The 24,952-nt window shown below is 44.0% G+C and overlaps 1 protein-coding gene across 8 annotated transcripts in view; it reads right to left on the bottom strand.

Annotated features, from left to right (window-relative positions):
• The window catches only part of MAP3K13 (mitogen-activated protein kinase kinase kinase 13), an 81,777-nt gene that overhangs the window by 4,106 nt on the left and 52,719 nt on the right, over positions 1–24,952 (bottom strand). For all 8 annotated transcript variants that reach the window (XM_074833452.1, XM_074833460.1, XM_074833454.1 and 5 more), the window contains 12 exons: positions 23,184–23,758; positions 16,033–16,216; positions 15,382–15,573; positions 14,408–14,566; positions 11,350–11,508; positions 9,562–9,670; positions 8,476–8,585; positions 7,157–7,273; positions 6,493–6,630; positions 4,750–5,494; positions 3,243–3,313; positions 497–794 (listed from right to left, as the gene is read on the bottom strand). In XM_074833452.1, the coding sequence (XP_074689553.1) occupies positions 497–794; positions 3,243–3,313; positions 4,750–5,494; positions 6,493–6,630; positions 7,157–7,273; positions 8,476–8,585; positions 9,562–9,670; positions 11,350–11,508; positions 14,408–14,566; positions 15,382–15,573; positions 16,033–16,216; positions 23,184–23,685 (2,784 nt within the window). In that variant the 5' untranslated portion in view covers positions 23,686–23,758. The remainder of the gene's footprint in view (positions 1–496; positions 795–3,242; positions 3,314–4,749; positions 5,495–6,492; positions 6,631–7,156; positions 7,274–8,475; positions 8,586–9,561; positions 9,671–11,349; positions 11,509–14,407; positions 14,567–15,381; positions 15,574–16,032; positions 16,217–23,183; positions 23,759–24,952) is intronic.

The raw sequence follows: 24,952 nt of genomic DNA on the forward strand, positions 1-24,952 counted from the left end.
GAGATAGACAACAGCACACAATCACCCTGCCAAAGGCCACTTGTCTCCCCTCAACAAGGGGACAGCAGAAAAATATCTGGTCAGAGCACTACCAAACACTTGAAAGACAGTAAAAGGAAGAAAATCATTCTAGCAAGGCTGCCAATGGATAAGTTTGAGGCAGAGAGTTTATATCCATTCCATTTCATTATCTACTTTATGTGGTATTTTTTATCCCACCTAATGCAACTGAAAATCTGATGGCCTCCCAATATCACACTCATCTTGACCGGCAAATTACGGTCAGTTTTCTTTGTGCTGCTTTGCCCCATCTACTCATCTGGCCAAGTATGAGAAAGACTGGGGATTTAAGCAGTTGCTTTGCTGTAGTACATCTACCACAGCATTTCCTAAGGCAGTCATCCAACTCGCTGCCCTTTGGACTCCTTTCTGTAACATTTATTTATTTATTTTTACTCAACAGAAGGAAGAGGGGATAACTAAACTTACAACTCACCTCACAGCTGTGTTCATCTGCACAAAGTTTGCCCAGAGACATCTGAGTCTTGACTCTCCGCACGGCACACTCCTTGTCTGAAAGCCCATCAGACTGGGTGGAGATTTCAATAGGAATCTCTGGAGTCTGGGACAACATGTCCTCCAGCTTCTCAGCCAGCTCATCTTCCAGCTTTGTGGCCAGCTCATCCGGGCTGTTCGAATGATCGCTTGTGTTCCCCTCCTCTCCATCTGACACAGAGAAGTTCTCTGAGCTGAAGGTTGAGTAGGACTGGCAGCTACTAATGCAGCGGTGAGGTCTGCAAACCAGGAGAGTAGTTCAGCTTGTATCACAGTGCCTCTGACTGCAGAGGAAAAGCAATTTCCTGGGTGCTGTGTTTGGCTACTCTGCTAATACCTGGCCTTGACAGACCCCACTCCTGGTGCCCACTCAGCCCTGGGTGAGCCTGTCCCCAGGAGCCCACTGCCAGCAAGAACAGCTACAGCTTCTCAGTGGACAGGTTTCTGCGCGTGCTCCCACTGCACAAAGAACGAGCTGGCGAGCTCGTTCAAACAATTCAAACACAAGGAACACTGTTTCTGACACATAGCATGTCTTCCAAGACATATATCACAATCAAAACCCTCAACATTAGCAGTGCAGTGAATGCAGAGTGGCTGCTACAGGCTTACAAGGGTTTCTCCGGCTTCATTTCTGAAGCACACAATGCAGAAAACAGATTTTTTGCTTTTAACCAGCATCTTCAGCACAAGAAGAACAGGGCTTGCTCACTGTAACAGGCAGCCCAGGCCGCTCAATCCTGTTCTCCCCAGCAGATATGGCTCAGGCACAGTGCATGCAATACTGTCTGGTTGCTTCTCCCCACTGAGCCAAGGGCTTGATCCTTCCAAAAACGTCTTTGAGCAAAACATGTCCTATCCCTAGAAAAGGCTTTACATCAACTCTCCAAGAGCCTCTTCCCACCCTAAGAACACATCTCCAGCTGAGTCATAACTGATCTGCAAGGCTGGCAGCAACAGCTCTGCAAAGTGTTGGGCTGCCTTTCACATCTTGGAGCTATGGAAATCTACCACCTTTTGAATGATTTAGTTCAAGATCTGCATCTTTAAATTAATCTCTTCTTATGTGGTCTTGTCTGCTACACGCTCATATTAGCTGATCTGCCCTGGAGCGTGTTTTTCTTTAGCAGTCTTTTTTCCTAAAGAAAGGTTGTACGGTAGGGTTCAAGCTAATTCAACTGGGAATACCTGCATCACCTGGCAGCGATCCCAACAGCCAGGCTAGAATGTAGGTATGTGTGCTCAAAAAATAAGCTCACAGTTACCTGAATGTGGAAACTGCCTCATTCCAGGATTCAACAGTAATGGACTGAACACACCAGGAGACCCACAACAGGTCATCACATTGAATTCAGGAAAGGCAATTTGACTTCCAAGTTAGTAAATCACAGAAGCAGCAACAATCACAGAAGAACTGTATGAGTCAGAAAACTCATCTAGCCCAGTGTTCTGTCTCCAACCCTAGGCAGGAGGAAATAATCTGGGAGAAGTATGAGAACAGGGTGTGCAGACAGAGCCTACTTTCTCCTGGCATATCTTCCTGGTTTGTACCAGTCAGCAAATCAGACTTCTGAGCTGAAGATCAACCCTGGATGACAGTGCTTAACAGCCACCAATGGATCTGTACTCCATAAATTTCACACTTATGACTCGTTTATGTTTTGATTTCCACAGCATACCTTGGCAATGAGCGCCACATCTGAAAACGTTTTGGATGGAAAAAGCACTTCCTTTTGTTCATTTTAAATCCCCTGTTTGCTTCTCTAGGTGTCCCTAACATGAATGTGAGGAATCGTTCCTTGTCTATTTTCTCCATATAAATTACAATTTCATGCACCTGCAGTATCGCCTCTCTTCCTGCTAGACAAACATTTCTCATGAATTTAATCTCTTCTATGGAAACCATTTCTAACCATTCTTGTCACACTTCTAAGTACCTTTTCAAATTTTGCCACGGTCTTTGAGCTGGGGCAATGAAGACTGCATTTAGGATTCAAGCTGCAGGTGTGCCGTGAATGTATACAACAGCATACAAGCTTTTTTTTTCTTCTCTACTCCTTTCCTAACAACCTTTAACCTATTTGCCCACTGGATCACTTCTGCACTTCAAGCAGCTGCTTTCATAAAGCTATAGCACCAATTCCATGATCTCTTTCCTGAGCACAGGACTGTAAAGCCCGCTGTTACACAGGCTGAGGTAGGAATGTCCCCTCAAGTCTTACTTTACAGGCGACACCATCCAATTTGATCTGCCTTGTTGTCCCCAAGCTCTTCAATCCTATTTGAATTCAACTACAAAGGTGCTGGAGTCTGCTCTGCTGCAGCAACGGTTAATAAATAACATTTGAAGGAGTCCACAAAGGGTCCCAACACCCAGCAAGTCTGATTCTGGTGAAACAGAGGCAGCAGCTTATTTTTATAGGCTGAATAACATTATCAAGTGTGATCCAGTTGTGCTACAAACAGCCTGCAGCAGAAAAGCTATGCTAGAGATAACATCTCAGAACAGGCTGAAAACAGCGAGTGAACATGAGGGATCAACTGACAGTGGATGGGACACACTGAATGTGATTCTGTTCTTTTATCAGCACCTTCCACAGTTTCAATGTTGGTGTGCAGCTGCTATGACAGTTCTCCTCCTGAGTTTTGTCCTACCAAAGAGAGATTAGAGTGAATTCACCTTTTACCTTTGTCTACGAGGAAACTCCACTTCACTGTCTACTTCGCCCTCTTCCTCTTCTGAAGAGTCATCACCACTCTGGCAGAAAACAAGGACAAGAACAGCGTCACATTTATGAAAGAACAAACATGCAACTACATGGTTACCCCTTGGTCCTCCAAGACAAAGTCACCATGTCAACGGGTTGCAACAATCTAGACAAGAAAATAACCTGCATATCAGTGAAAACTGACTCAGACTCCTTACCAGGAGATTATTTCAGGGAGTCTTAATGCTGCCATTTCTGAATTTGGAGCAATTGACTTTGAAATACACTGGAGTACTTTAGCAGGCACTGAGTACATAATGTTCTGGATTTTTACAGAAGCAAATCAAGTAATTAGTATTATACTGAGATCCACATAAATTATTGAGCTGATCTGGCACTCTTGACTTTTCGACTTCAACTCTCTTCTGCATGAGCCCATCATAGAGCAGGATGGGGGATGATGACACAGGCTTTGCTGGTGGGTTTCACCAACTAGGAAACCTTGAGTTTTGTTCCATTCTCTACCTCAGTGAGCACAGAGCCTTTTATTCTCCTTTCCCCATCCAAATCCACTCCCTGCACTCTTCATTTTTACAGCCTCCTTCTATCCTATTCAACCTGCCAACCCCTCGTTCAGAGTCAGGCTCTATCTCATCCCATCCCCTTGTAATACGAGGTCCTCCTCCCTTCATTCTGGGCCCACACTACGCTCTTGGTTGGGTACTCATCTTCTTTTCCTTCACTTTTCCATCCAGACCCAGATTTCCTGCTCTTTGAACTCCACGCAGACTGATTGCTACTTCTCTCATCACCTGGATGGAAGCAGGAGGAATGAAGAACTGTTTCTGTACAACTGTACTGTAACACCTTTTTGACTCTTGAAAAATCTTCACAAAATACATGAGAACTATTACATTCAGTCAAGGTGGACAGTTTCTGGCAAGTGCAGCAAAAGGCACGTCCGCAAGATCACGGCAAATGTTGAATTGCTGTTCCAAGATGCAGCAGCGTTATGTATTCTCAATGAAAGTGTTACATGATATTTAACATCACCAAAAGAATGCATTTATCCCTTCCATTGTTTTGAGAAAGGCTGGAAAACATGAACCTGTTTCAACAACAGAAATTCAGTAGGCCAAGTTTCAGCTCAAACAAAAACTGGCTAAACTGCAAGTAACAGAACTAGGCCCTATCAAAGCCACGTTTGACAACCCTCGTTATCAGCAGTATGTTCCAACATGCCTACAGCACTTCTCAATAAAAGTGCCTTTAAAAGTATGTCCAGATCACAAAGCAAAGTTCAGATAGGCATGATTTCTTTAAGATAAAGTTGTACAGGTAACTCTACTGCTACGCACGTGGGAAATATGGCCTTACTGCTATCCTATATCCAGACACTAGCCTATGCTATACACCTTCTTTTGGTGGAGAGGGAAAAGAGGAGCAAGCTTAGTGTTTTTTTCAAATCACTGTGCTTTGTCCTTACCTTTTGAAGGGGTCTCGCTTTGCAAGGTAGCACTGAGGAAGCCATGTGCTGGGGAGTGCCTAGGGCAGACGCTGACTTACAGTTGCTGAAGCCCTCTTCCTCCATCTTCTCAATGAACTGCGCATTTTCGTATAGGGAAACAGATGTTGGTGACTGAGAATGGCTCATCCCTGTTTCAACAGATGACATCTGTACCTGACCACTGTCCTCTTCCCTGCACTGAAGACAGGAATTATACGGATCTGTTTTGCAACACTCCCAATGATCAGCTTTGCTTTCTTTGCTCTCCAGGTTCCTTCGGCAATCTGCTTCCATGGCAGCGGAGATGAGATCGGGGCTGGAACCAGACATCCGCCTTTGCGCGTGGTTGCTGAGAGGGCTCCGCAGCGCTGCTGCGGGGCCAAAGTACCTTAAGTTGTTTGCGCAGTTGGCAATATCTTGTCCGTGGGCATGAAGCCGTGAGTGATGGCCATGGGGATGGCTGTGGCCAGGTTGGTGCGGTAGGCCGGGGTGATGAGAATTATGATGAGGTGGAGGTGGGGGTGCATCATCTTGCACTGGCTGGTTTTTCAAGATCCCTGCAAAATCATTGTAGCTGCCTTTACTGTTCCCTCGGCGGTGACGTGGCTTACTGCGGTAGCGGCTTTTGCCACTCAGTGTTGACATTTTGGGACTCCCTGAGACTGGTGAGCCATTGGATGCTGCTTCTGTGCTGGGTATGCCCTCTGACTTCAGTAGATCTGGCCTGAAAGACAGTCAGGAGAAGTTACACACTAAACCACAAACTAAGAAATTGCATTGGCTTGGAGCCAGGATGAAGAGGCAGCTGTAGCCATAAGCACACTCTGCTTTCTAAAATCTACAGGCTTCCCTCCCCCCTTCAGCTGTTTAACTTCTGCATTTAGTTTCCTTTGATCGTCTCCACTCAATGTCCTTTCTATTCAGCCCATCATGCTCTATGCTCCTTTCTTGCTGCTTTTTCCAAAATCTGCCACATGCTTTCTTTTTTCCGCTCTTATTTTGATGTTCTTGCTCCCAAAATAGCTCCCTCCTAAGACCTTGGTGTAGGGCATGTCTCTTACTATGTGCATATACAATACTCAGCACAATAGGGTCCCAATCTGCTGATGGTTATCAGCCTGCTCATTTCAGAAGCACATGTGGATATTAATTCAGAAGTGATTATTCACTGTTAATCAGGAGTCTAACTCCTGGAAATCCCAGAAAAAGGAAGAATAAAATAGACAGCAAAAATCTCACTTTTTGAAAGTCATGCAGAAGAGAAATAGCTAAAAGGACAGCATGAATTCCCAAATCTCAAATCCCAATTTAATTCCTCAACAATTAATCCATCCTCCCTGAGGACTGGCTGATTTCCACAGTCCCTGACCCTGCTTACTACCATTCAAGTCGAGGATGATCTAACTGCTCTCTGCTTGGACAGTTCGGAATTTGAGACACACATTACGTACCTCCTGCCAAAGCACCATAATCTGTGAAAAAAATCATATGGACTAAATGGTTCCAGGGAGCTGTCCAGGTAGAAGGGATGGCAGGATTCATCCTTTCTACCTCAAGAAAATTAAACAACTGGGGTTCTGAGGATCAGACCAGGCCCAAGAGTGAACACTGCTTTGGCTTGTCCTGTGTTGTCATCAGACTCAAAGGGAAGTAAGCTGCCTGCTCATCTCAGTGGCGATCTACTGCTGATTCCTGGCACAGAACTAGGTTGTTACTTCTTACCGTTTAGTCTGGCTGCCTGGTTTATGGGAGACCCCTTTCCTCTTCATCAGCTTCTCCACTGTATTGGGGTGGATTATTGGTCTGACTGGGTGGCGTTTGTAAGTCCCAGGGTATTTTTTTTCCACTGCTTGTTCCCTCCTGAAACATTGGGGAAGAAAAAAAACCCAAACAGATCAGTTCTCTCTTCATCCAACTGCAGCTCCTGCTGGACAGAAACACAGCTCTGCTGTGAGCACGCTGCGTGCCTGTTACTCAGCTCTGGCTGGGTGCAACACAACATGCTGTTCTGGGAAAGGACATAGTCATTTTCTAAATTCTCTCTGCAGAGATCAGGCAGTTGGAACAGGGCCCTGGTGCACAGTCCAGAAACAGCAGTGCTTTTCTCTTTACAAAGGGGCCAAAGGATGCCAACACCAAATGGGAAAGGTGCCTTTCTCCCAGTTAGTAAACACTGGGTAAAGATACGTGCACTGAGTGGTCTGCAGTAATCTACTCTTAAGGGGCCTCTCTCTGCTTGTCAACTTTTTCCTTACCCTGGAAGTTTGTCAGGGGACACTAATCTACAATTACCACCACGCAGTTTAGAAATGAAGCACTGGGTTTTTTTCCTTCTGTATGCATATTGCCACATGCATGGCATGCCATTATGCCCAGAGATACATACTTTATGAGCTCCTTCTCACGGACCTCCAGCTGCAGCATAATAGCACTGAGCTCCATGTATAAGTTATTGGCTCGCTCCAGCTTCCTCTCATAGTGTTCACGGATATCCAATGCATGTCTGAAAAACAGAAGTGTTGTTATTCCACAGTCTAATGTCCACAGACCAAGAGAGGAGAATAAGGAAAAGTACAGGTGCTTTAGGAAAAGGCCTCTAAAAGTCAGCTGTATTGCGCTGAACCCGAGATAGAGCTTACAGTGAACGATGACTAAGAGCTTGATACAGCAATGAATCATGATACGATTTAGAAAGCATTTAATGGTGTTGGAAGAGTGTCAACACTTCTCACCAGAGAAGCTGCAAATGCCTCAAATGCATCCACAAGCCCTTTTGGCCAGGCCCTGATCACCCTGTTTGCACAGAGAAAGGGCTAAGTCAACTTCTAAAGAAACAAGGGAAGAAGCCATCCGTTTGTATTTCATAAAAAGCAATATGCCCCTACAGATACAAAAAAAAAGCAATATGCCCCAACAGTATAGTTGCAGAAGACATCTTGAACCACAGCTGAAAGATGTGACCATCAAAAGCTCCCTAGGGCTAGGGAAGACTGATCAACAACCAGGTTTCCTTTGGTATCTCAGGTTTGACATAGAACTGCTCCTTGCTGTTTTATGTTTCTCTATCATAACTGTATTTGCAAATTTGTATCAAAGAAGATAACACTTTCCTTTCTTAAATAAACATTCTGCTTTCATTTTTAAGTTGGTCTAATGTTCAAAATTGTGTTGATAGTGTGTTCACTCCCAGTGGGCTGGGAGCGTGTTCACTTCTCTGGAAATAACTAATCTAAAGAAAGTATCAGGACAGAGAAAGCTCACAGCAAACTGCAAGATGCATTTTCCACTGAGATGGATGTACCTGCTTCAGTGCTGTTATCACATACATCAAAACTCAAGCAGAAATATTCCCTGGTAAACACACAAGGCTTTGACCCTCTAGCCTGGAACAAACCGTTCAGACTGCCCAGGAGCACGGACAGTCTCCACTGTTTCTCTCTCTGTCGCTTTCCCTGAGCCAAGCAGTGTTCAAGGCCTAGGGCATGCCTGTGGGAACTTCAGTTTCTGGACTCACAAGGAATTTAGGCTGCCTGAATTTATACCACCAGGAATACTGAGTCCCCAGTAGAAGAGGAGCATGAAAACAGTCAGGGGCTGGAGCACATGCCCTGTGAAGAGAAGCTGAAGGAGCTGGACTCATACAGCTGGAGAAGAGAAGGCTGGATGGGAAAAGTGAGCAGTAAACATAAAAGACTGTTAACAGACCTCAGCTCTTCTCTTCGACGACGAATCAATTCTTCATCTAGCCGGTGGATACAAGTTCCTTCACTTTTAATTTTCTCAAAATGTTTCTTCACTTCTTCTCTCCATTCAGCCTAGGGAAGCAACTCACTTTCAGGTATTTACAAAGGATTGGAATCCCTGGTTGCACCAAAGAAAAACTCTTGGGCAATATTCTTTGTGTGTGCAGAAATTTACAGGTTTGGGTTGAAAACATGTTTCTGTTAGCTGAATTATTTTGGGTAACAACATTGCAGCATGTTTAGTTTCAGCATTTTCAAATGGTATTTCCAATTTTGTGCTCCAATTACATCAAATAAAACATATCTGCATTTTCTAAAAAAATGTTTTTAAAACTTCCTAAAGGTCTTTTCATCCTAAGGCAACATTTTCTTCCCTTTTGGCATTTAGAGTAAACAGAAAGGCTTATGATTTGGAAATCTATATTCATGACAGTGATGACTGTCACTAGGGTGATACTAACTGTATTTGCCCCTTGAAGTCCTGGTTCTTGCAGCTGTAATAAACACACCTACTTCCTCACATACACCCCAACACTGTATAGATCCTCTATACTGGAGGCAAGGTTCCATTCTCATTCCCTCCTGGGGAGCAGACAATAGCTCACTGGGTAGGACTGAGAGGAATCTCTAAGAACATACTTTTAGATCTTCCCTGAAAGTCCCACAGTCCCTTTACTGCCCTGTAACAGCTCTTTGCCTCACTGGCTGCCCCACTCATCTTTACTATAGATGCAATGGTTCTGCTCCCAGCAGTCTCGTGGTCTCCAGTACAACAGGACTGGGAGAACAGCTGGAAGCAGAACAGCTGATGTCAGCAGTCCCAGGGAGAAGTGAACAAGACAACATTGAGTTTCTGACTAAAGTCAGCAGATGTCTCAGTTTGTGAAAGCTTGGGTAAAAGATTTTTAAATACCTATTAGCTTGTTTCTCCTCAGGAATAAAACTGAAATCATGGATCCGGACTTCTGCTGTACTCAATGCAACCTCCAAAATCAGATCCTTGGACCTAAACTCTAGTACTCATGGGCTACAGCCACTCTCCAGTTACCTGTGATTTGAAATAGGTTTCCTGAGGAGTAGCCAGTACGTCAGCAGATGCGATATCCAGGTGCATCAGTGTCTGCCGGAAGGAGGGACGATTCCGGGGCTTGCTCTGCCTGGAGCAAAACAGACAAATACCCAAGCATGAGATGAGGTTAACATTGCTAGCTTCTCCTACCCTTCTTAAAGGGTTTCTCATGAGAACATACTCTCTGAATCTTGTAGCTGACAGATTAGAGCAAAGGAGATTTTCTGGTTTTCTCTTTTGCTGAATATGAGTTTATTGTGCTAGAGTTGGTTTGTATTCAGTTTTTGGTTTGTGATGATCTATTCTGAAGAAACAAAAAGAGATGAAAAACATTTAAAATAGGAAAATGTGATTACAAAGTGAAAGATGGGATACAAACTGAAACTGCTCCTAACTTGTTTGTCAAGAAGAAAGAGATCTCTGTTCATTATGCTGTTAATTTCTAACTTTTATAATGGGAATACACAATCTAGTAGAAATTATAATTTGCATTCAACAAAATGGGGTGTCTATAAACACGAAACATATGTAAGTTGCCACACAGTATATGCCTGAGCCTACACGGTATTGTAACACACTGAACACCTCTAAGATCACAATCAAGTACAAAACCATTTGTATCTTTGAGAAAAGAGACCAGCACTCAAGCTTCAGGAGTGACCCCACCAGACTTAGTGCATGGATTCAGTGCTCAGGACAAGAAACAGCTTCTGCAGCCACCTCTCCCCTACAAACCACCCACTTCCACTAGGTGGGGATACAAGTGTGTGTACTTGCTGCCCAGAGCCGCACAAACTGCTCCTGCCTCTCGCAGCCTGGCGCAGCAGCAGCAGCACAGCCAGGCAGAGCACATCCCAGCACAGACACTGCAACAGCACGACCTACTGCAGAGCTCAGGGTCAGGGGGGTAAACAGCCACTTGAAAAGATCTATAGATGCTCTGGCCTGTTTTTCCCTTTGTGCCATGGAGAGGATGGCTGGGAAAACTCATGGAGTGGGAAAATGCCGGAAGACTATTTACACGCTGTGTCAAGATGCGATTACAAAGACAAAGCATTAACCCAAGACAAAGAATTTCAACTCTAATCTGGCAGGTGGAGGAAACTGAAAGCATTTTCCATATCTATATACCTATAAAATCCCGGTTTCACACAGAAAGCTCGAATTTCTTTGTCCAGCTCAAAAGCCAGGCGCTTACAAGTGGTTTCAGAGTGAAAAATTATTTCCTTTCACTCTGGAGCCAGCCTCAAGAAATTTTACACCTATCTTCCTCCCAGCTCCTTTTCTCTTCACACAGAGCTACCTTTTATCACCTACTTTGCTACAACAAAGCAACCACCTCTGTGAAGGCTACTGAAGATGATCTTGCTGCCTGCTCCTGATTCACACTGGACAGGCAACTCATGGGTAACTGTCACCCTGCTGGGGCTCCCATCAAGCTCTACTCCCCCACTTCTCTCCTGCTCAAGTCCTTCCCCAACACTAGCCTGTCTCAACACTGTCTGACCACTCCCACCCCTGTCCCATCCACCCTGCAAACCAGGCAGGTTCTAAGTTCCAAATGTCCTTCTGGGGCCTGGGCCTGCTGCTATAAGGAAGCACAATTCAAAATGTAAAAACTTACTGCTCTTGTGACAAGTGTGAGGGCATTTAAGAGCCCTCTGCTTGGCACTCAACACTCCCACCCTGACTCTGGTTTCATTGGTTTTACTGGCAAGAGCTGGAAGCCAGCCCTAGGTCTGTGCAGTGTGAGGTTCAGGCTCTTACCAGGTCTGCTTCATGAGGATTTTGAAGCCATCTGGGCAGGTGGAAGGGACAGGAAGGTGCAGGCTGTTACTGCCCACTCCCCAAATGATGGCCGAAGAGTCCACATCCTTGTAGGGAATCTCTCCAGTAAGCAGCTCCCACAAAACTACCCCAAACGACCTGATGAAGAAATAAACCAGGATAAAAGCTTCTGTGTGAAACATCCAGAGCTTGAAAAAAATACTGGCAAAACAGGGAAATAGGTGTGTCTCGTCTGAAATTGCAAGTAGGTGCAACAGTGTTTACATACTAGTTTTTAACCAAGAGTAGCTATTTCACACACCACGTAACTTCTTCCTCTGCGCCAGCCCTGGATTGAACACCAAACCACACTAGTTTTCACCCACCCTTTCCTATTTCTTTGTGAGATTTTAAAAATCCTGAAAGCACATTTTCTGTATAGATTAAAGCTTATTCCTGTTAAATGAAAAGGAAAGTTAGCTTTTCTGAGATAGACTTTTGACTGTTCTTATTGGTAAGCACAGATCATCTACTGCTGGACAGACGGAACTCATAAGTTTCTTACAGAGACAACACAACAAAGGTTTTGTGGGGGTTTTTTAACATTTCATTTAACTTTTTTTCCCCGAGTTAGAAGCTCCCTCTGCTGTTATGTGTACTCCTAGGTAAGAGTTTCACAGGTTTCGGACTGAGTGCTACAACTACAGCAACATAAAAATTAAGAAACAAATGCAACATGCGTAACTGTCAGTATCAAAATCATGTGCACTCTCATCTGGTATTTCTTTCGTGCTGAAGAAAGGAAGGCTAAAGAAAGAAAAAATTAAGAGAACTCTGACTGGAAAAGAACCTCCTATTTCAAGAACTGAAAGATATAGGTAAGAAAACTCGCTTTGCTTCTCTTCCTTAGTGAAATCATCAGTAAGGAGCAAAACTTTAATTTATAACAACAAACAGTTATTAGTCTTATTTACAATCTTCACCCAACAAAACACCAAGGAAATATCTAACCAGTCAATACAGAGGTAAACAAAATGCTGCTGAGAACCAACGCCACTCTTACTGCACATTAACAACCAGGCTGCAACAGGTGAGGTACAACCATCTCAATTTCAAACCCAGACATATCACCTTACGTGCATGCCCCATCCATCTGTGGGACACCAACACTGCCAAGCTTGCTGGCAAGTCAAACTAGGTGAAAAGTGAGAAGTGTGTTTCTGGCTTGTACTAATATCAAGTTGTTTTTATTAAGTACAGAGGAACATCTAAGGGACAAACTGCCTGGGTCTGAACAACCATCAGTCAGGAAACAGAACTTCATGTGAAAAACGTTGCGCTTTCAAAGCCCATCGGCTTCAAACCAAAAGAAGCAGAATTTGACCATTTTTTCCCTCAAAATTTTTTTCTGTGGGCTGCAGGAAAGCAAGGATCCACATGGTTGGACAAACTACCAGGAAACCCCATCTGATTTCAGCTTTGTTATGATTAAGAACTGACAAAGGATTTTCAAGACTCCTGATAAGATTAGATTTTTTTTTTAGCATGCTGTTAAAGACGAGAGCATGCAGATGTATAAGCAGCTTAGGAACTGTTCTCATTTGTTGTTAGCATTCATGAACATTGCTTTTACTCATCTTGGGGGAGGAATGGATGTCAAGGAGGAGTTTGAGCAATGACCACTGCAGCAGACTCAAGAGGAACTTGCACCAAAGACAATTCTAGGTTTGCACCAAAGAGCAACACCTCTAAGTCACTGAGGAAAGGAGTAAAGGAGTGTCCACAGTCCTCTCAGCAGAGCTAGCAGCTGATTTTTACTGGACCTGATGCTCCACACAATATTCCTGACCCTAAGCCACTCTGAAGGTGGAAATCCAGCACCATTCCTCCTCACGAACCTGTGATTCAAAGGGAAAAGCTCAGAAGACAAATGGCGAGTGTATTTTCTTTCCAAAACAACCCAAGAGTTTCTCCTAGAAGAGCTGGCTATGCATATGGCCTGCTACATCCACACAAAATGAACATGCAAAACACTGTGGGCACAAGAAGAGCCGTATATTACAAGACCTTCCCTTTCCCTGCAGGAAATCTTGACTTAAAGTCATGACCCACCTCCAAGCTGAATCACCACCAGCAGCAGGCTGCTGTCTGACTCCACTCGCACTCTGAACCACCCGTGGCTTTGACCTGCAGCTTCATGCTGCCTGAGGAAGGTGACAGCATTTAAAGCTGAAAAACTACAAGAAGGAAAATTCATCCTGGCTGTAAAGCAGGGAGAAGGGCATTTGTCCTGGCTACTGACATTTCATATGCAGAAATAACAAGGCAGGAACAGAGATGAGATTCCCTTCAAGACCCTGAAACCTGTGGAGAGGCATCCCAAAGGAGCTTCAAGGCTGAGTCCTCTCAACCATTTTTAACAGCACAGAAATCCGAACCTTTCCTTGTGTTGCTTTGGACACAGGGGGTAGTAACAGGTGTTCAAAACTCTTACAATGTATCCTGGTTTCCCCCCTCTTGGATCCAGGGTTAGATTCACTGGACTATAATCCCGTGGCTGTACATGTAATGGTCAAGCCTAGTATGCAGAAAGAAGCAAAAGGTGCTCGGACCCTTCAAACTAGCAGAGTAGAGGCCTCCCTATAGCTCAGGCATGGCCCTGAAGAGGGTAGAAAGCAAGGAAAAATACCCTGGCTGCCAAAGTTGCTGAGGGGGCCCTGAGCACTAGGAATAGAAGAAAGCTCTGGCCTGAATAATGACACAGGGAAGAAGAGTTGCATTTAATTACTGCAACACACAGATAGTCTGCAGTAAGTCTCATTAAATACCTTCAGATCTCAACACACAGCTTTTACACATGTATGTCATTTCTCCTTCCCTTATAGCCCATGGTTCAGTAACAAAGTTCAGGGCACTGGCAGATGGGAAAAGGAATAGTCCACCACAGAACAAACTAACCTCATGCCTAGAACGGGATAAGAGTGCTCAGTATGTAAAGTGTTGGGAAACCAAGTGGCTAAACAGAAGGTGAAGATACTTAAACATTAATACTACTCACCAGATATCCACCTTTTCAGAGACGGGCTCGTTGCGTATCACCTCTGGGGCCATCCAAGCCACAGTTCCCGCAAAAGACATTTTGGTACTTTTGTCACTGAGTTCTTTAGATGTACCAAAATCTGAAATTTTTACTGCATCTGTGTGTGTAACTAAAACACTGGAGGGGAAAAAAAAAAAAAAAGAAAGAAATCAGAATTCTGCAATTTTTCCTTGTACCACAACAGCTACTGGGAGTAAATCCCTTCTTAACACAAACAGCTGATGAGGCCATGCTGTTCACAATTGTAGTACAAGTAAAAAAGATTATCCATCTTCACCAATGAAAGCACTCGCTTTCTTTGGGGTGGTTGCATTTTGTGTCTCAAATGTATTTCTAAATACTACAAGTCAAAAATCAATCTCGATAAAATTGCAAATTAACAAGTCACTGAAGATTCACTGTGTCTGCGGACGTTTTAACGTTTTAGTAAAGCTGTACCTTAAACTGCACTGTAAACCATCTAAAAGTATTATCTTAACTCACTGTCACAGTCATGTCACAGGCTAAAGAAGTGATAAACATCTAGGGAATAAGAATATAAGCAGCCAGATAGTTTTAGTCAGAAAGCAACAGAGAAATGAGAAAAACGCATTCCAGAAAACCAGGGAAATAACAAAATAACAAATAAGAAGGAAAAATAAAAAAACAGAAGGCAACAGAATATCTCACTTTCAAAAAGGACCAGACACCATCAAATCATTAGAAATATTTTCTGACTGCTATTTATCATGTAAGATACTGGTAAAATTTTCAGTCTTGTTAAATTGCAGCACAGGAGGGGAGTGCCAACAAGCTTCATTAGTTCCACTCTCGTTAGTTTTGAGTCAACATGGAAAAAAAAATAATGCTGCTTCTGACCCAACGTTAAACTATTCCTCAAGAAAAAAAAAAAGGGGGGCAGGGGGGGAATGTTTAAGTAACTAGAGACTCACTTTGGTGACTTGAGGTCTCGATGGATGATTTTGTGAAGGTGCAGATAATTCATCCCACTTGCAATCCCCGTGGACCAATCCACAAGCAGCCGAGGGGTGACTTTCCGCCCTGCTCGCAGGACTTCGTAGAGCTGTCCATGTGCACAGTACTCCATGATAATACAGTAGCATGGGGCTTGAGTGCAAACTCCCCTGTCAAAGAAAACACACAGCTAGTGAGGAGCAGTAGAGTCTCAGAGCAACTCTCAAAGTGGCAATCAAGGGGCAGGAAAGTAACCTATTTATTCTGCCTGGGCAAGGCTCTGCTAACAGGTCTCTTTCCTGAACAGGAAAGGGAATGTTTCCTGCATGCTTTGGACAGAAGGAACCTCGTTTGGGACAGGGGTGGGTTTCCTTCAACCTCCACACCTGCAGATTTGTGGGGTTCACAGCAAGTGTTTTGTAAGCCTGCGTGCAAAGTGCAGCACTGGGTGAGAATGGTGTCCATAGCTTTGCTTTCATAAGAATGTGTGACAATTTGAGAGGAAGGATGACCACCCATTTTGTCCTACAGACAGCTTAGTTCCTGGATTTTAAAAACTTGGCCAGGGTAAATAAGCAAATGGCTCTTCCCTGAATAAAGGTATATTTCTAACAAGTTTCACAACCTACTTGAACGCAATGATGTTAGGATGTTTGAGCTTCCGCAAGTGCTTGATATCCGTTTCGTTCTGATCTCTCACTTTCTTGATGGCCACCTCCTCCGCCCGGAATTTGCCCAGGAAGACAGCTCCCTGCGCACCGCTGCCCAGCCACTGCAGCTCCGAGATCTCCTCGAACGGGACCTCCCAGGTATCTAGGCACAGGTAAGCCAAGGGGATAACGTAAAAGATCAAGACCACAAAAAAGTTCTCCTCTAAGATCACACCAGGACAGCACCTGCCATCTGCCTTACTACATCTCAAAGCGGACTTTTCTAGAGGTAGGAGATGGCATCTTCTTCCGGTACAGGCACAGCTGAGGCACACACATGCTCAGCCCCAGTATCCCTTTCCTCCAGCTTCTCTCTCCCATCACAGCCTGTTCCTTCCCATCCTCCCAGCTGTTCTTTCAACAGAGCTCATCACCACTGCTAATCACTCGAGTGAGCTGCTTCGGCTTCACAGTTGCTTCACAGGCAGCAGTTTAAGATACCAGGGACACTGGACTGGCAATTTAGGAAGGAGGTCCTCTACTCCAAAACTGATCAGTGATGGTATCTCTCAAAGCACATGACTCCATTGAAAAGCATAGATGAGAAGAAACATTTAACATTGACAACTGACAAAAAAAAAAAAAAAAAGAAATTTTGATGATTTTTCTCCCTGAAACAGGGCAAAAATAGGAAATAAAAGGGAAAGTCGGGGGTGGCAGGTTGTAAAATGCAGACCAGCAGCCACCCAACACAAAGCACATTAGCTACCACCACCAGGCACAGAAACAGGTCTTTTCCATGACAACGTTGTGTATATCAGTGTCAAATAGGCAAAAAAAATCTTAAGAGATTCCTCCTCATCTGCATGCATCTTGTAGGGATACTGCCAGAGTGGTCTAGTAGCACTGTATAAACTGTTTCAAGACAGTTATACCCATGAGAACAGAAAGCTTTGTTATTTGTGAGTCACCTTGAAATTGCCTTAACAACCCACAAACAGCAAGATGAAAGGCAGGCAATAATTTTTTACTGTAACTCAATAAATTTACAAGTTTAGAGAACAAATTATTTAGCAGCAAAACCAACAAGTAACCCACCGATTTCTGAAATAAAGTCGCACCTGTACAGATCCCTATTTCAGATCACTACAAAGACGTGTCTTCTTTCATCCAGTCTCCAAGCCATTGGGGTGTTCCCAGGCCTGCAACTGGGATTATGCAAAAGTGTTCATTTTAGATATTGTCGCCACTGATGGGAAATTTATACACCCAAACTGTCTCTGGATTGATCCTGATTCAAATCTTTCCCTTAAATCATCCCTGCTGGACATCTCCTGCCGAACGCCTGCTCTCCATGCATGGACAAGGCAAGCCAGCTCCCATCTGGAGCCAGACCCCAGCGCTCATCCTGCTCACTGAACTAGAAAAAAAACACATTGTTAATCTACCGCAAAAATGTCCTTCGACTTGGCAGGGCAAAGTTCAGCTCTCAGCACATGTTTCTGTTTCAGACACAAGTCTGGTTTTCATACTGATATATATCCACTTGCAACCTGGTACAAAAATATTAAGACAAAGCATGCAGCTCTCAACTGAAATGCATAACTAAGCAACTCCAATAACTGTGGATTTGCCACAGATGATCCTGATCCTCAGTTTTCAAGAATGCTGTGACACTGTGAAGGTGATATTGCCTGCCAGCAAATGTATCCTTTGGTATTGAATGTCTGTCTGTGTAAGAACCTAACAGAAACTGATGCATGAAACATGCTGTGACCGCTATCTTGACCACAGGACATTCAAGTATTTTAAAATTATGAGCGTTCTTCTTCACCAAACAACTTCAGCATTTTTTTGTCACAATACTTTAACTGGTATTTAATTCTTTAGACATTTAGACATTAAAAGACAGTTCTTTAAATAAGGAAAACTAAAGAAAACAAGGAAATTCATAAATAAATTGAGAAGATCTGTATTTCTATTTAATTCACAAACGCATTGCTTCTGAAAGAAGGTGGCAAATACAGCTGATTTTTGTTTGTTGATAAACAGTAGTTTTATATGGCCAACACTGAAACTATTCTGTGGTACTGAAATAGCTGCTTCTTTACATGTGAGAAGACTGCCTTTCCTGTACAAGGCATGCAACATTGTCATTGATTTCCCTAAAGCACCCAAAGTTTGTGAGCAGTAACGGGTAACTATACTGCTATCACCTAGGAGCCCTGATTTGCTCTTAATATTACCTATTAACCTCCACAATGGCAAAGGCAGAGAGAGATTGTAAGCAAAGGAAGCAAAAGTTCATGCGCTTCCTCCTGCAAAACCATCTCATTTTCATTTGGGAAGACATATCCTTTCCCATATCCCACTCGCACTCTGACCATCAAGGGCATGAGTCAGGGAAGAGGTTTCAGTGTAGCAATGATCAGTGAAACATCCTACATCTCTGGGAATTTCAAGAACAAAGAGCCAAACCTTATGTAACGTTTAATGCAACAATAAGACAAAAATAAAAACAAACACCTTTCACTGTACAGAAGCACGTTATTACATTTCAAGACAGCCATCATCAACAATTTGTTTGGCTCCCATAACATATCAAGCACTGAAAATCTTCGCGAAGGAAGTGATGCTGGCGGAGAAAAGCACTGGACTACGTTCAATGGAAAGCCAGGATTTGTTAGCATTAGTGGTGCAAACCCATAATTTCTACCACAACCCAAATCCACCGATTAAAAAGTACATCTAAGTTACTCTGTGTACCTGCTCCCTGCAGCTCCCTGGGACCACCCTTAAGGACAACAGGCTGACAAGGGTCAGTATTACAAAGTCAACCTTCTCAGTTCTGCAGAGGGGCAATGGGCAAGGCTGGAAAAGAGAGGACTCGACGCACTGCCAGCTGAATACAGCTGAAAGTTGAGAACTTGCACATCAACCAAACAGCAGGTTATAGAGCTCTCCCCGCTGCCTGTATAGACCCATCCTGAACACCCCACAAAACCCTGAATTACGGCTGTCCCAGCTACGGCACATCTACACAACAGGTACAATGAGAAACGCACCATGCAAGAGGTGATGCAGAGACCTCTGTCATCTCAATCAACTGCTTGAAACAGAAAAGGACTTGCATAAACCAGCTGCAAGAACTTGGATGCATGACTGTGATGACTAACCATAGTTAAGTCAAAGTGCCTGTCCAGAAGAGAAACACCTCAGATGATCAGCAGGGTGGCTAGGAAACGCATCTGGACATGCTAAGCAAGACTCGACTGTACTGCCAGCCTTCTTTAAAAAGTCCATTAACATTGCTTGGCTAAACATCCTTTGAGGTTGCTCAGACTTCAGGGCTTGCTACTGCTCTCCTAGCACTACCCCCACCTCCAGCAGAAGAGAGACACGGATATCTAGTACCAGGATGGAGCAGTTTTTATTCCAGACTCTTCTGGGCCTAAGGAAACCTGTGGGATCCTTCCCCTAAATAAATTAAAGTGTAATAGCAGCAGGAATTACGCAAGAGCTTGCGTTTCTAAGGTGATTAAGAACCATTTGAGTAGAATGATGGGAATCTGTTTCCCATGGGGAAGAAATGCAGGAGCAGCCTGAGCCATTGAGTCAATCTATTTGAAGCAAATTTTTGCCGTTCGCCAGCGCTGGCTGCTCGCCAGCATTGGCGTTATGACAAGAAGCATCTCTGGTTTACAAAAAAACCCCACGAACACGAGCACGCTTCATAAAGCACCTTGCTCTCCAGGTTTACACAAAAATGCACACAATGACAGTAAACGTGTAACTTGTGAAAAGGAAGGTGAAAGCAACTCCTGAAGACAGGTTCTTAATCCAAAGGAAATGGCTCAGAACTCCACTGAGTCTGTAGAAAACACAAACAAGTCTTAATATAAAGTGCTAGAGTCCCAACAAATCCAAATTAAATAACTGGTAGACACAAATTAAAGAACTAAGTATATCTCCCTGAAAGCATTCACCAACAGCCTTTAGAAATCAGAGTAAACAACTGGAAAAACAGAGTCAGGCGTTACTTTATGGGTCAAACTCAAAATACTTAAACCTCAGATAATCAACTGGCAGACCATGAGCAACACATCAGCAATGGCTCCCTGCAGGAATGATTATTCACCAAGCAGGTAGAGCATTTAATTGCAGCAATTGGCATTGCTTAGTCAACCAGCAGACCACCCTGCAGCAACTTCCAGCTGACCAAAGCTCACCCAGCACGGGTCCTCAAGGGAAGCACAGAAGCACACTCCTCTTGATGACCATCTCAGACGTTGAGAAGGAAACTCAATGAATAATTTCAATAACAAGATAATGTGGAATCATGTAAAAGTTGTTCCTATCTTTTCCCCCTCATTCACCAACTGATGAGCCAAGCCTTCACAGGCAATACGGACTCAAGTATCATACATTTGCAAAGGGCATGAAACCTATTTATATTTTACTACTTGAAACCACAACACAACACTACCACCATGTCCTAGAGTTTGGGCCTGCAGGAGATCCAAACCAGGCAAGCAGGGACACTGGTGAGCAGCAAAAAGTACCAGGAAGCATCTGCAGGTAACATGAAGTCCCCCATGGCTCCAGGTCCAAACTGGACTCCTACCCCAGTTGTTGATGCAGCCCAACACAAAGGATTGTTCCTGGATAAGGCTTAAAGTAGCTGTTTCATGAAGATGGGGAAAAAAAATCATCTACATAGATCTGTGGCACCAGACCAAAGCTGTAAATAAGCTCCCAGGGGAACAAAAGGCCACCGCAAGCCTCCCTCTACTGCTGAAAGAGCCAGAGACATTTCCTCCGCCTGTCTTCTCCAAACACACAGCACTTGCACAAACACAAACCTTGCATCCTCTGTGCTCTTGCTAAAAGACAGCAAAAATAAAAGCAATCACATACATCAGTTACTAAACTGCTGGCTTGTATGTAGCTGATGAAACACACACAAAGCAGATTTTCTGGTGGCAAGAAGCAAGAATGAGATCATCTGGAAAACAGAACATGAATATTCTGACAAAATACTCAAGTTTTAGCACAGAAACAGTTTAAAAAGGTTTATCCTTGGGTAATAGAAGTGTACTATTACCATCAGAGATCTGTCCAACTGATCAGCTTCAGAGGAAAAAAAAATAAAATCTTTTCACTCTCATTTATGACAGTGAAGACGTTGAAGGTGCAGCTAAACCACGCAGGCCATGTATAGCACACAGCAATTAATATTCAGCCATACCACATCTGTAGTAATTTCAAAAGTGCCCTTTTAGGAAGGGCCTAATGCCAACAGCAAACTGCAAAGCATCCATGAATCTACGGCTCCGAACATGCTCTTGACACTGAGAACAGCAAGATACTTCTGTGCATATGAAGAGGAGCTCTACGTGCACCCCCCCAAACACAACAAGACTCTCAGCTGCTCATTTTCATTAGTTAGCACTTCAATCTTTTTTATTAGTGACTTTCATACAAAAGAAAGTGTCCACAGTGGGCCATCAAAGCACATATTAAACTGTGGTCTCCAACGCATCTGCTGCCTCAATTATACGTGAAATACAATCCCTTCACCTCACAGGTAGCTCTCCTGAAGCCACCCATCTGAGCTTACAGGCACACGCGAGCACCAGACGGCTCAGCAGCTCTCAGTGATCAGAGAAGTCTGACCTGGTGAGGCAGCACTTGTACGGGATACAATTGCTGAAAGCAGACGACGTAACTCTGCATCTGTGTCCTTTCCTTGGAAAGTCTCTTCCAAAACTCGCCACATCTAACTCGACATATTGTGCAATCACCCCTATAGTGTTAATTCCCCAAGGAACTTTCAGTCACCTTTTTTATTTATAGACCCAACCATGTGTGACATACCGAGTTTACACCATGCAGACAAAACTTAGAGCCAGCTTTGCCAAAGGATTTCAAACCCAAGAAAACTCTTGCTGAGCACACAGGTCTGACAGACAAGAGGCTGCTGCTTGGTGGCACCTGCCATTCCACAATGCAGTGGTGGATTTCCCCACTCGGAGTTACGAACTGGAAAAGATTGACTCTAGGAAGGAGGAGTAAGTTTATATCAAGGCAGATTCACCCAACATGTTATTTAACAGCTCTGTTCCCTCATATTAGGAACCGTTCCCCAACTCAACTCTGGGGTTTAGATATGAACCACTCAGATGGGTTTTCTGACCATGTATCTTATCATTTGTCTATGCCAGAAAACCATTTGATTAATACTGAGTCATGATCACAGCAATACAGGAGACTTCTACCCCACAGTACAGTACAGTGGCCAGGCTGTTCCCATTTTCGATAAGCCTCAACCATTTCAGCTTCTTAATTCTAATGACAGATTGTTCTTTTCCCATCTGCCACTTCCCTCCCCCTGTGTAAGGGGAGAAATTAGACACCAAAGGCAGAGCATACTCTGCTCTTCAGCTTTCAGGAACCCCTAAAGATAGATGTATACAACTGACTGGGACATTACTTATTCCCAAACTACATATTTTTCATATATATATATATTTATACTCACACACACTCTTCTACATTTATACATCTAAATGAAAAAAAGTATAAACATTAAAGGACATATGTCTGGAAAGATAAGTACTGAATGGTATTTTAAAAAGTAAAATTACTCCTGAACAAAAAGACATAAAGTTCATGTAATACGCCCACAGAAAAGCAATCCTTCTGCTATTTGGTGGTGAACCGAAGACAGCCTTCACAAACACAGGAGTAGAAATGCCTGTCACTGTTTTTCACCTGGCATGATTAAAATACCTACGCGTATGCTTTTCATCTGGCATGCAAAAACTGCAGAAATTAAGCAGTTGGTACAACCCCTGTGCTCAACACAAATACTCGGTTCAGATTCAGACACTGTCACAGCGGCCCAAGGCATGGGTCAGAACAGGCAATTGTTTTTGACTCCATCATGAGCTGCCTTTGCTACAAGTGACAGCTGTTGCCTGTACAGTGCAGGATTTCTCTTTGCAAACCCATAATAGGGCTGCACGAGACAAAAATGGTCACATGGAAAGCTGGGAAAAAGCCCTGGGCTGCTTTCCTCACCTTCACACATTCCCCCAGAAGCAATAAGGGTTTGTTTCCCTACTTACCTTGCTGTTGCAGTTTGTAGTCTGTGGAGTATGCCTTGCCTATGATGTTCCACACTGGCCTCAGACAACCAAAAAGTCCCTCAAGAAACCCCCCACTCCCACTGCCTGATCTGTTGAACTGGACTTTAACATCGTCCGCTCCACTGTTGCCCTCTCCATCCATAGTGTTCCTGTTGCCCTGAGGAATGGCTGTTTCAGATTCATCCTGCTCTCGCAGCTGCAGCACACTGTTCTCAAATTGGTCCCTAGAGTCCTCGCTGATGCTGGTCAGCACTGCTGCAGTGACCGGGCTGCTCATGTTTTCGACGAGGTCTGCTTGCAGCAAGCCCTTCTCACGCGCATCTTCTACGAGTTCGGGGGACGGGTGGTTTCCAGTAGGCGCATGTTCATCATGTAACCTACTAAAGTCTTTATCTTCACAGAAAGCTTTGCCAATTGAGTTTGGAGAGGAAGACAAGCTCAGGCGCTCCTGAGTACTGGCCATGATGCTGTGAGTGTGCATCAAGGAGATGGTCTGAGTTGGTACTTAGAGAATTAGTACAACACAATTCAGATGTGACACATGGACCCAGTACCTGAAATGAGAGGAAAAAGAACAACTTTCAAATTTTTATTTATGTATTTTCACTATGTGCACTTTCACAGAGGTGAGCTGATAATTAACTAGACATTCCAGACAACCACTGATACTTAGTAAATAATTACTGCCCTAAAAGCAACAAATAAATTATTCCAACAGAAACTCCACTCACACAGTACTCTCAGTAACCTACTGCAGGAATTGCCCGGTAAACAAACACCACAAGTTTTAGACAAAAGCCTAAAGGTCAAAACCATGAAAGACTCTTTGCAGCAAAGAGCTGTTTCTTCATGGTTACTATAGCATTTATCAGACTGAAACTGACCCCCAGGTGTTTCCCAGCTCAGGTATGGTTTGAGCCCAGTCACTGTTTCTGGCTCTGGCACAGCCCACAAGCTCAGAATATCTCTGCAAACCCTTGAAGCAAGGCATTAGAGAAACAAAGCACAGCAATACAGGTGGCCTGAATCCACTCAGGGATGGTTTGTAGCTTTTCCCTCAGAGTCCCACCTAGTTATGACCATCCTGGTCCTTTAGTTTAATCCTTTCAGGTTCAACGCAGCAAGACATGTTATATTCTCTAACCATGTACATGTCACCTTCATAAACAACTAACACAGAGAGAGCTTCACGGGAGCAGTATGGTCTCCCTCCTCCTGCAAGCCTGAAGAGCATCTCCTCCCACGGCTCTCTGCTTTGTCCCTGCTGAAGTTCCTAGTAGGTTGCATATAAAAACAGAGCTGGTGTCCCTTTTAAAAAGTTCCCCCATCTCTTGCTACGTGCTCCACTGCAAGACCCTTTTTGCACAATCCAGCGCAGTGCCACCTTTCTACAGAGCCGGGCCGACAGCTGGGGGTCGCGCTGCCCCCACTGCCAAAGCACTTTTCGGGGTAGAGCCACTTCCAAAACAAGAGTCCCAAACTTTGCGCCAGAAGTACTTAAGCGCATTCAGCCTGTAACACAGAACAAAGCCTGATTTTAAATTCCACATGAAGTTGGAGTCAGAGGAATGGCATTAACAGAAACTATTTTGTGAAAAAGTAAGATCAGTTACACTAGGTGCAAAGTCCCGGGCTCTGCAAACAGCCACTGAAAGGAAGAAAGAGGTGGCCAGGTAGCACACAGCCAATCGAAAGGGAACAGCTCAGTCCCAGAACTTCTCAAGATGAGGTCATTACAGAGATGAGAG

Source organism: Strix aluco, chromosome 9 (genome assembly GCF_031877795.1).
Source record: "Strix aluco isolate bStrAlu1 chromosome 9, bStrAlu1.hap1, whole genome shotgun sequence".
In the NCBI taxonomy this organism is placed as follows: domain Eukaryota; kingdom Metazoa; phylum Chordata; class Aves; order Strigiformes; family Strigidae; genus Strix; species Strix aluco.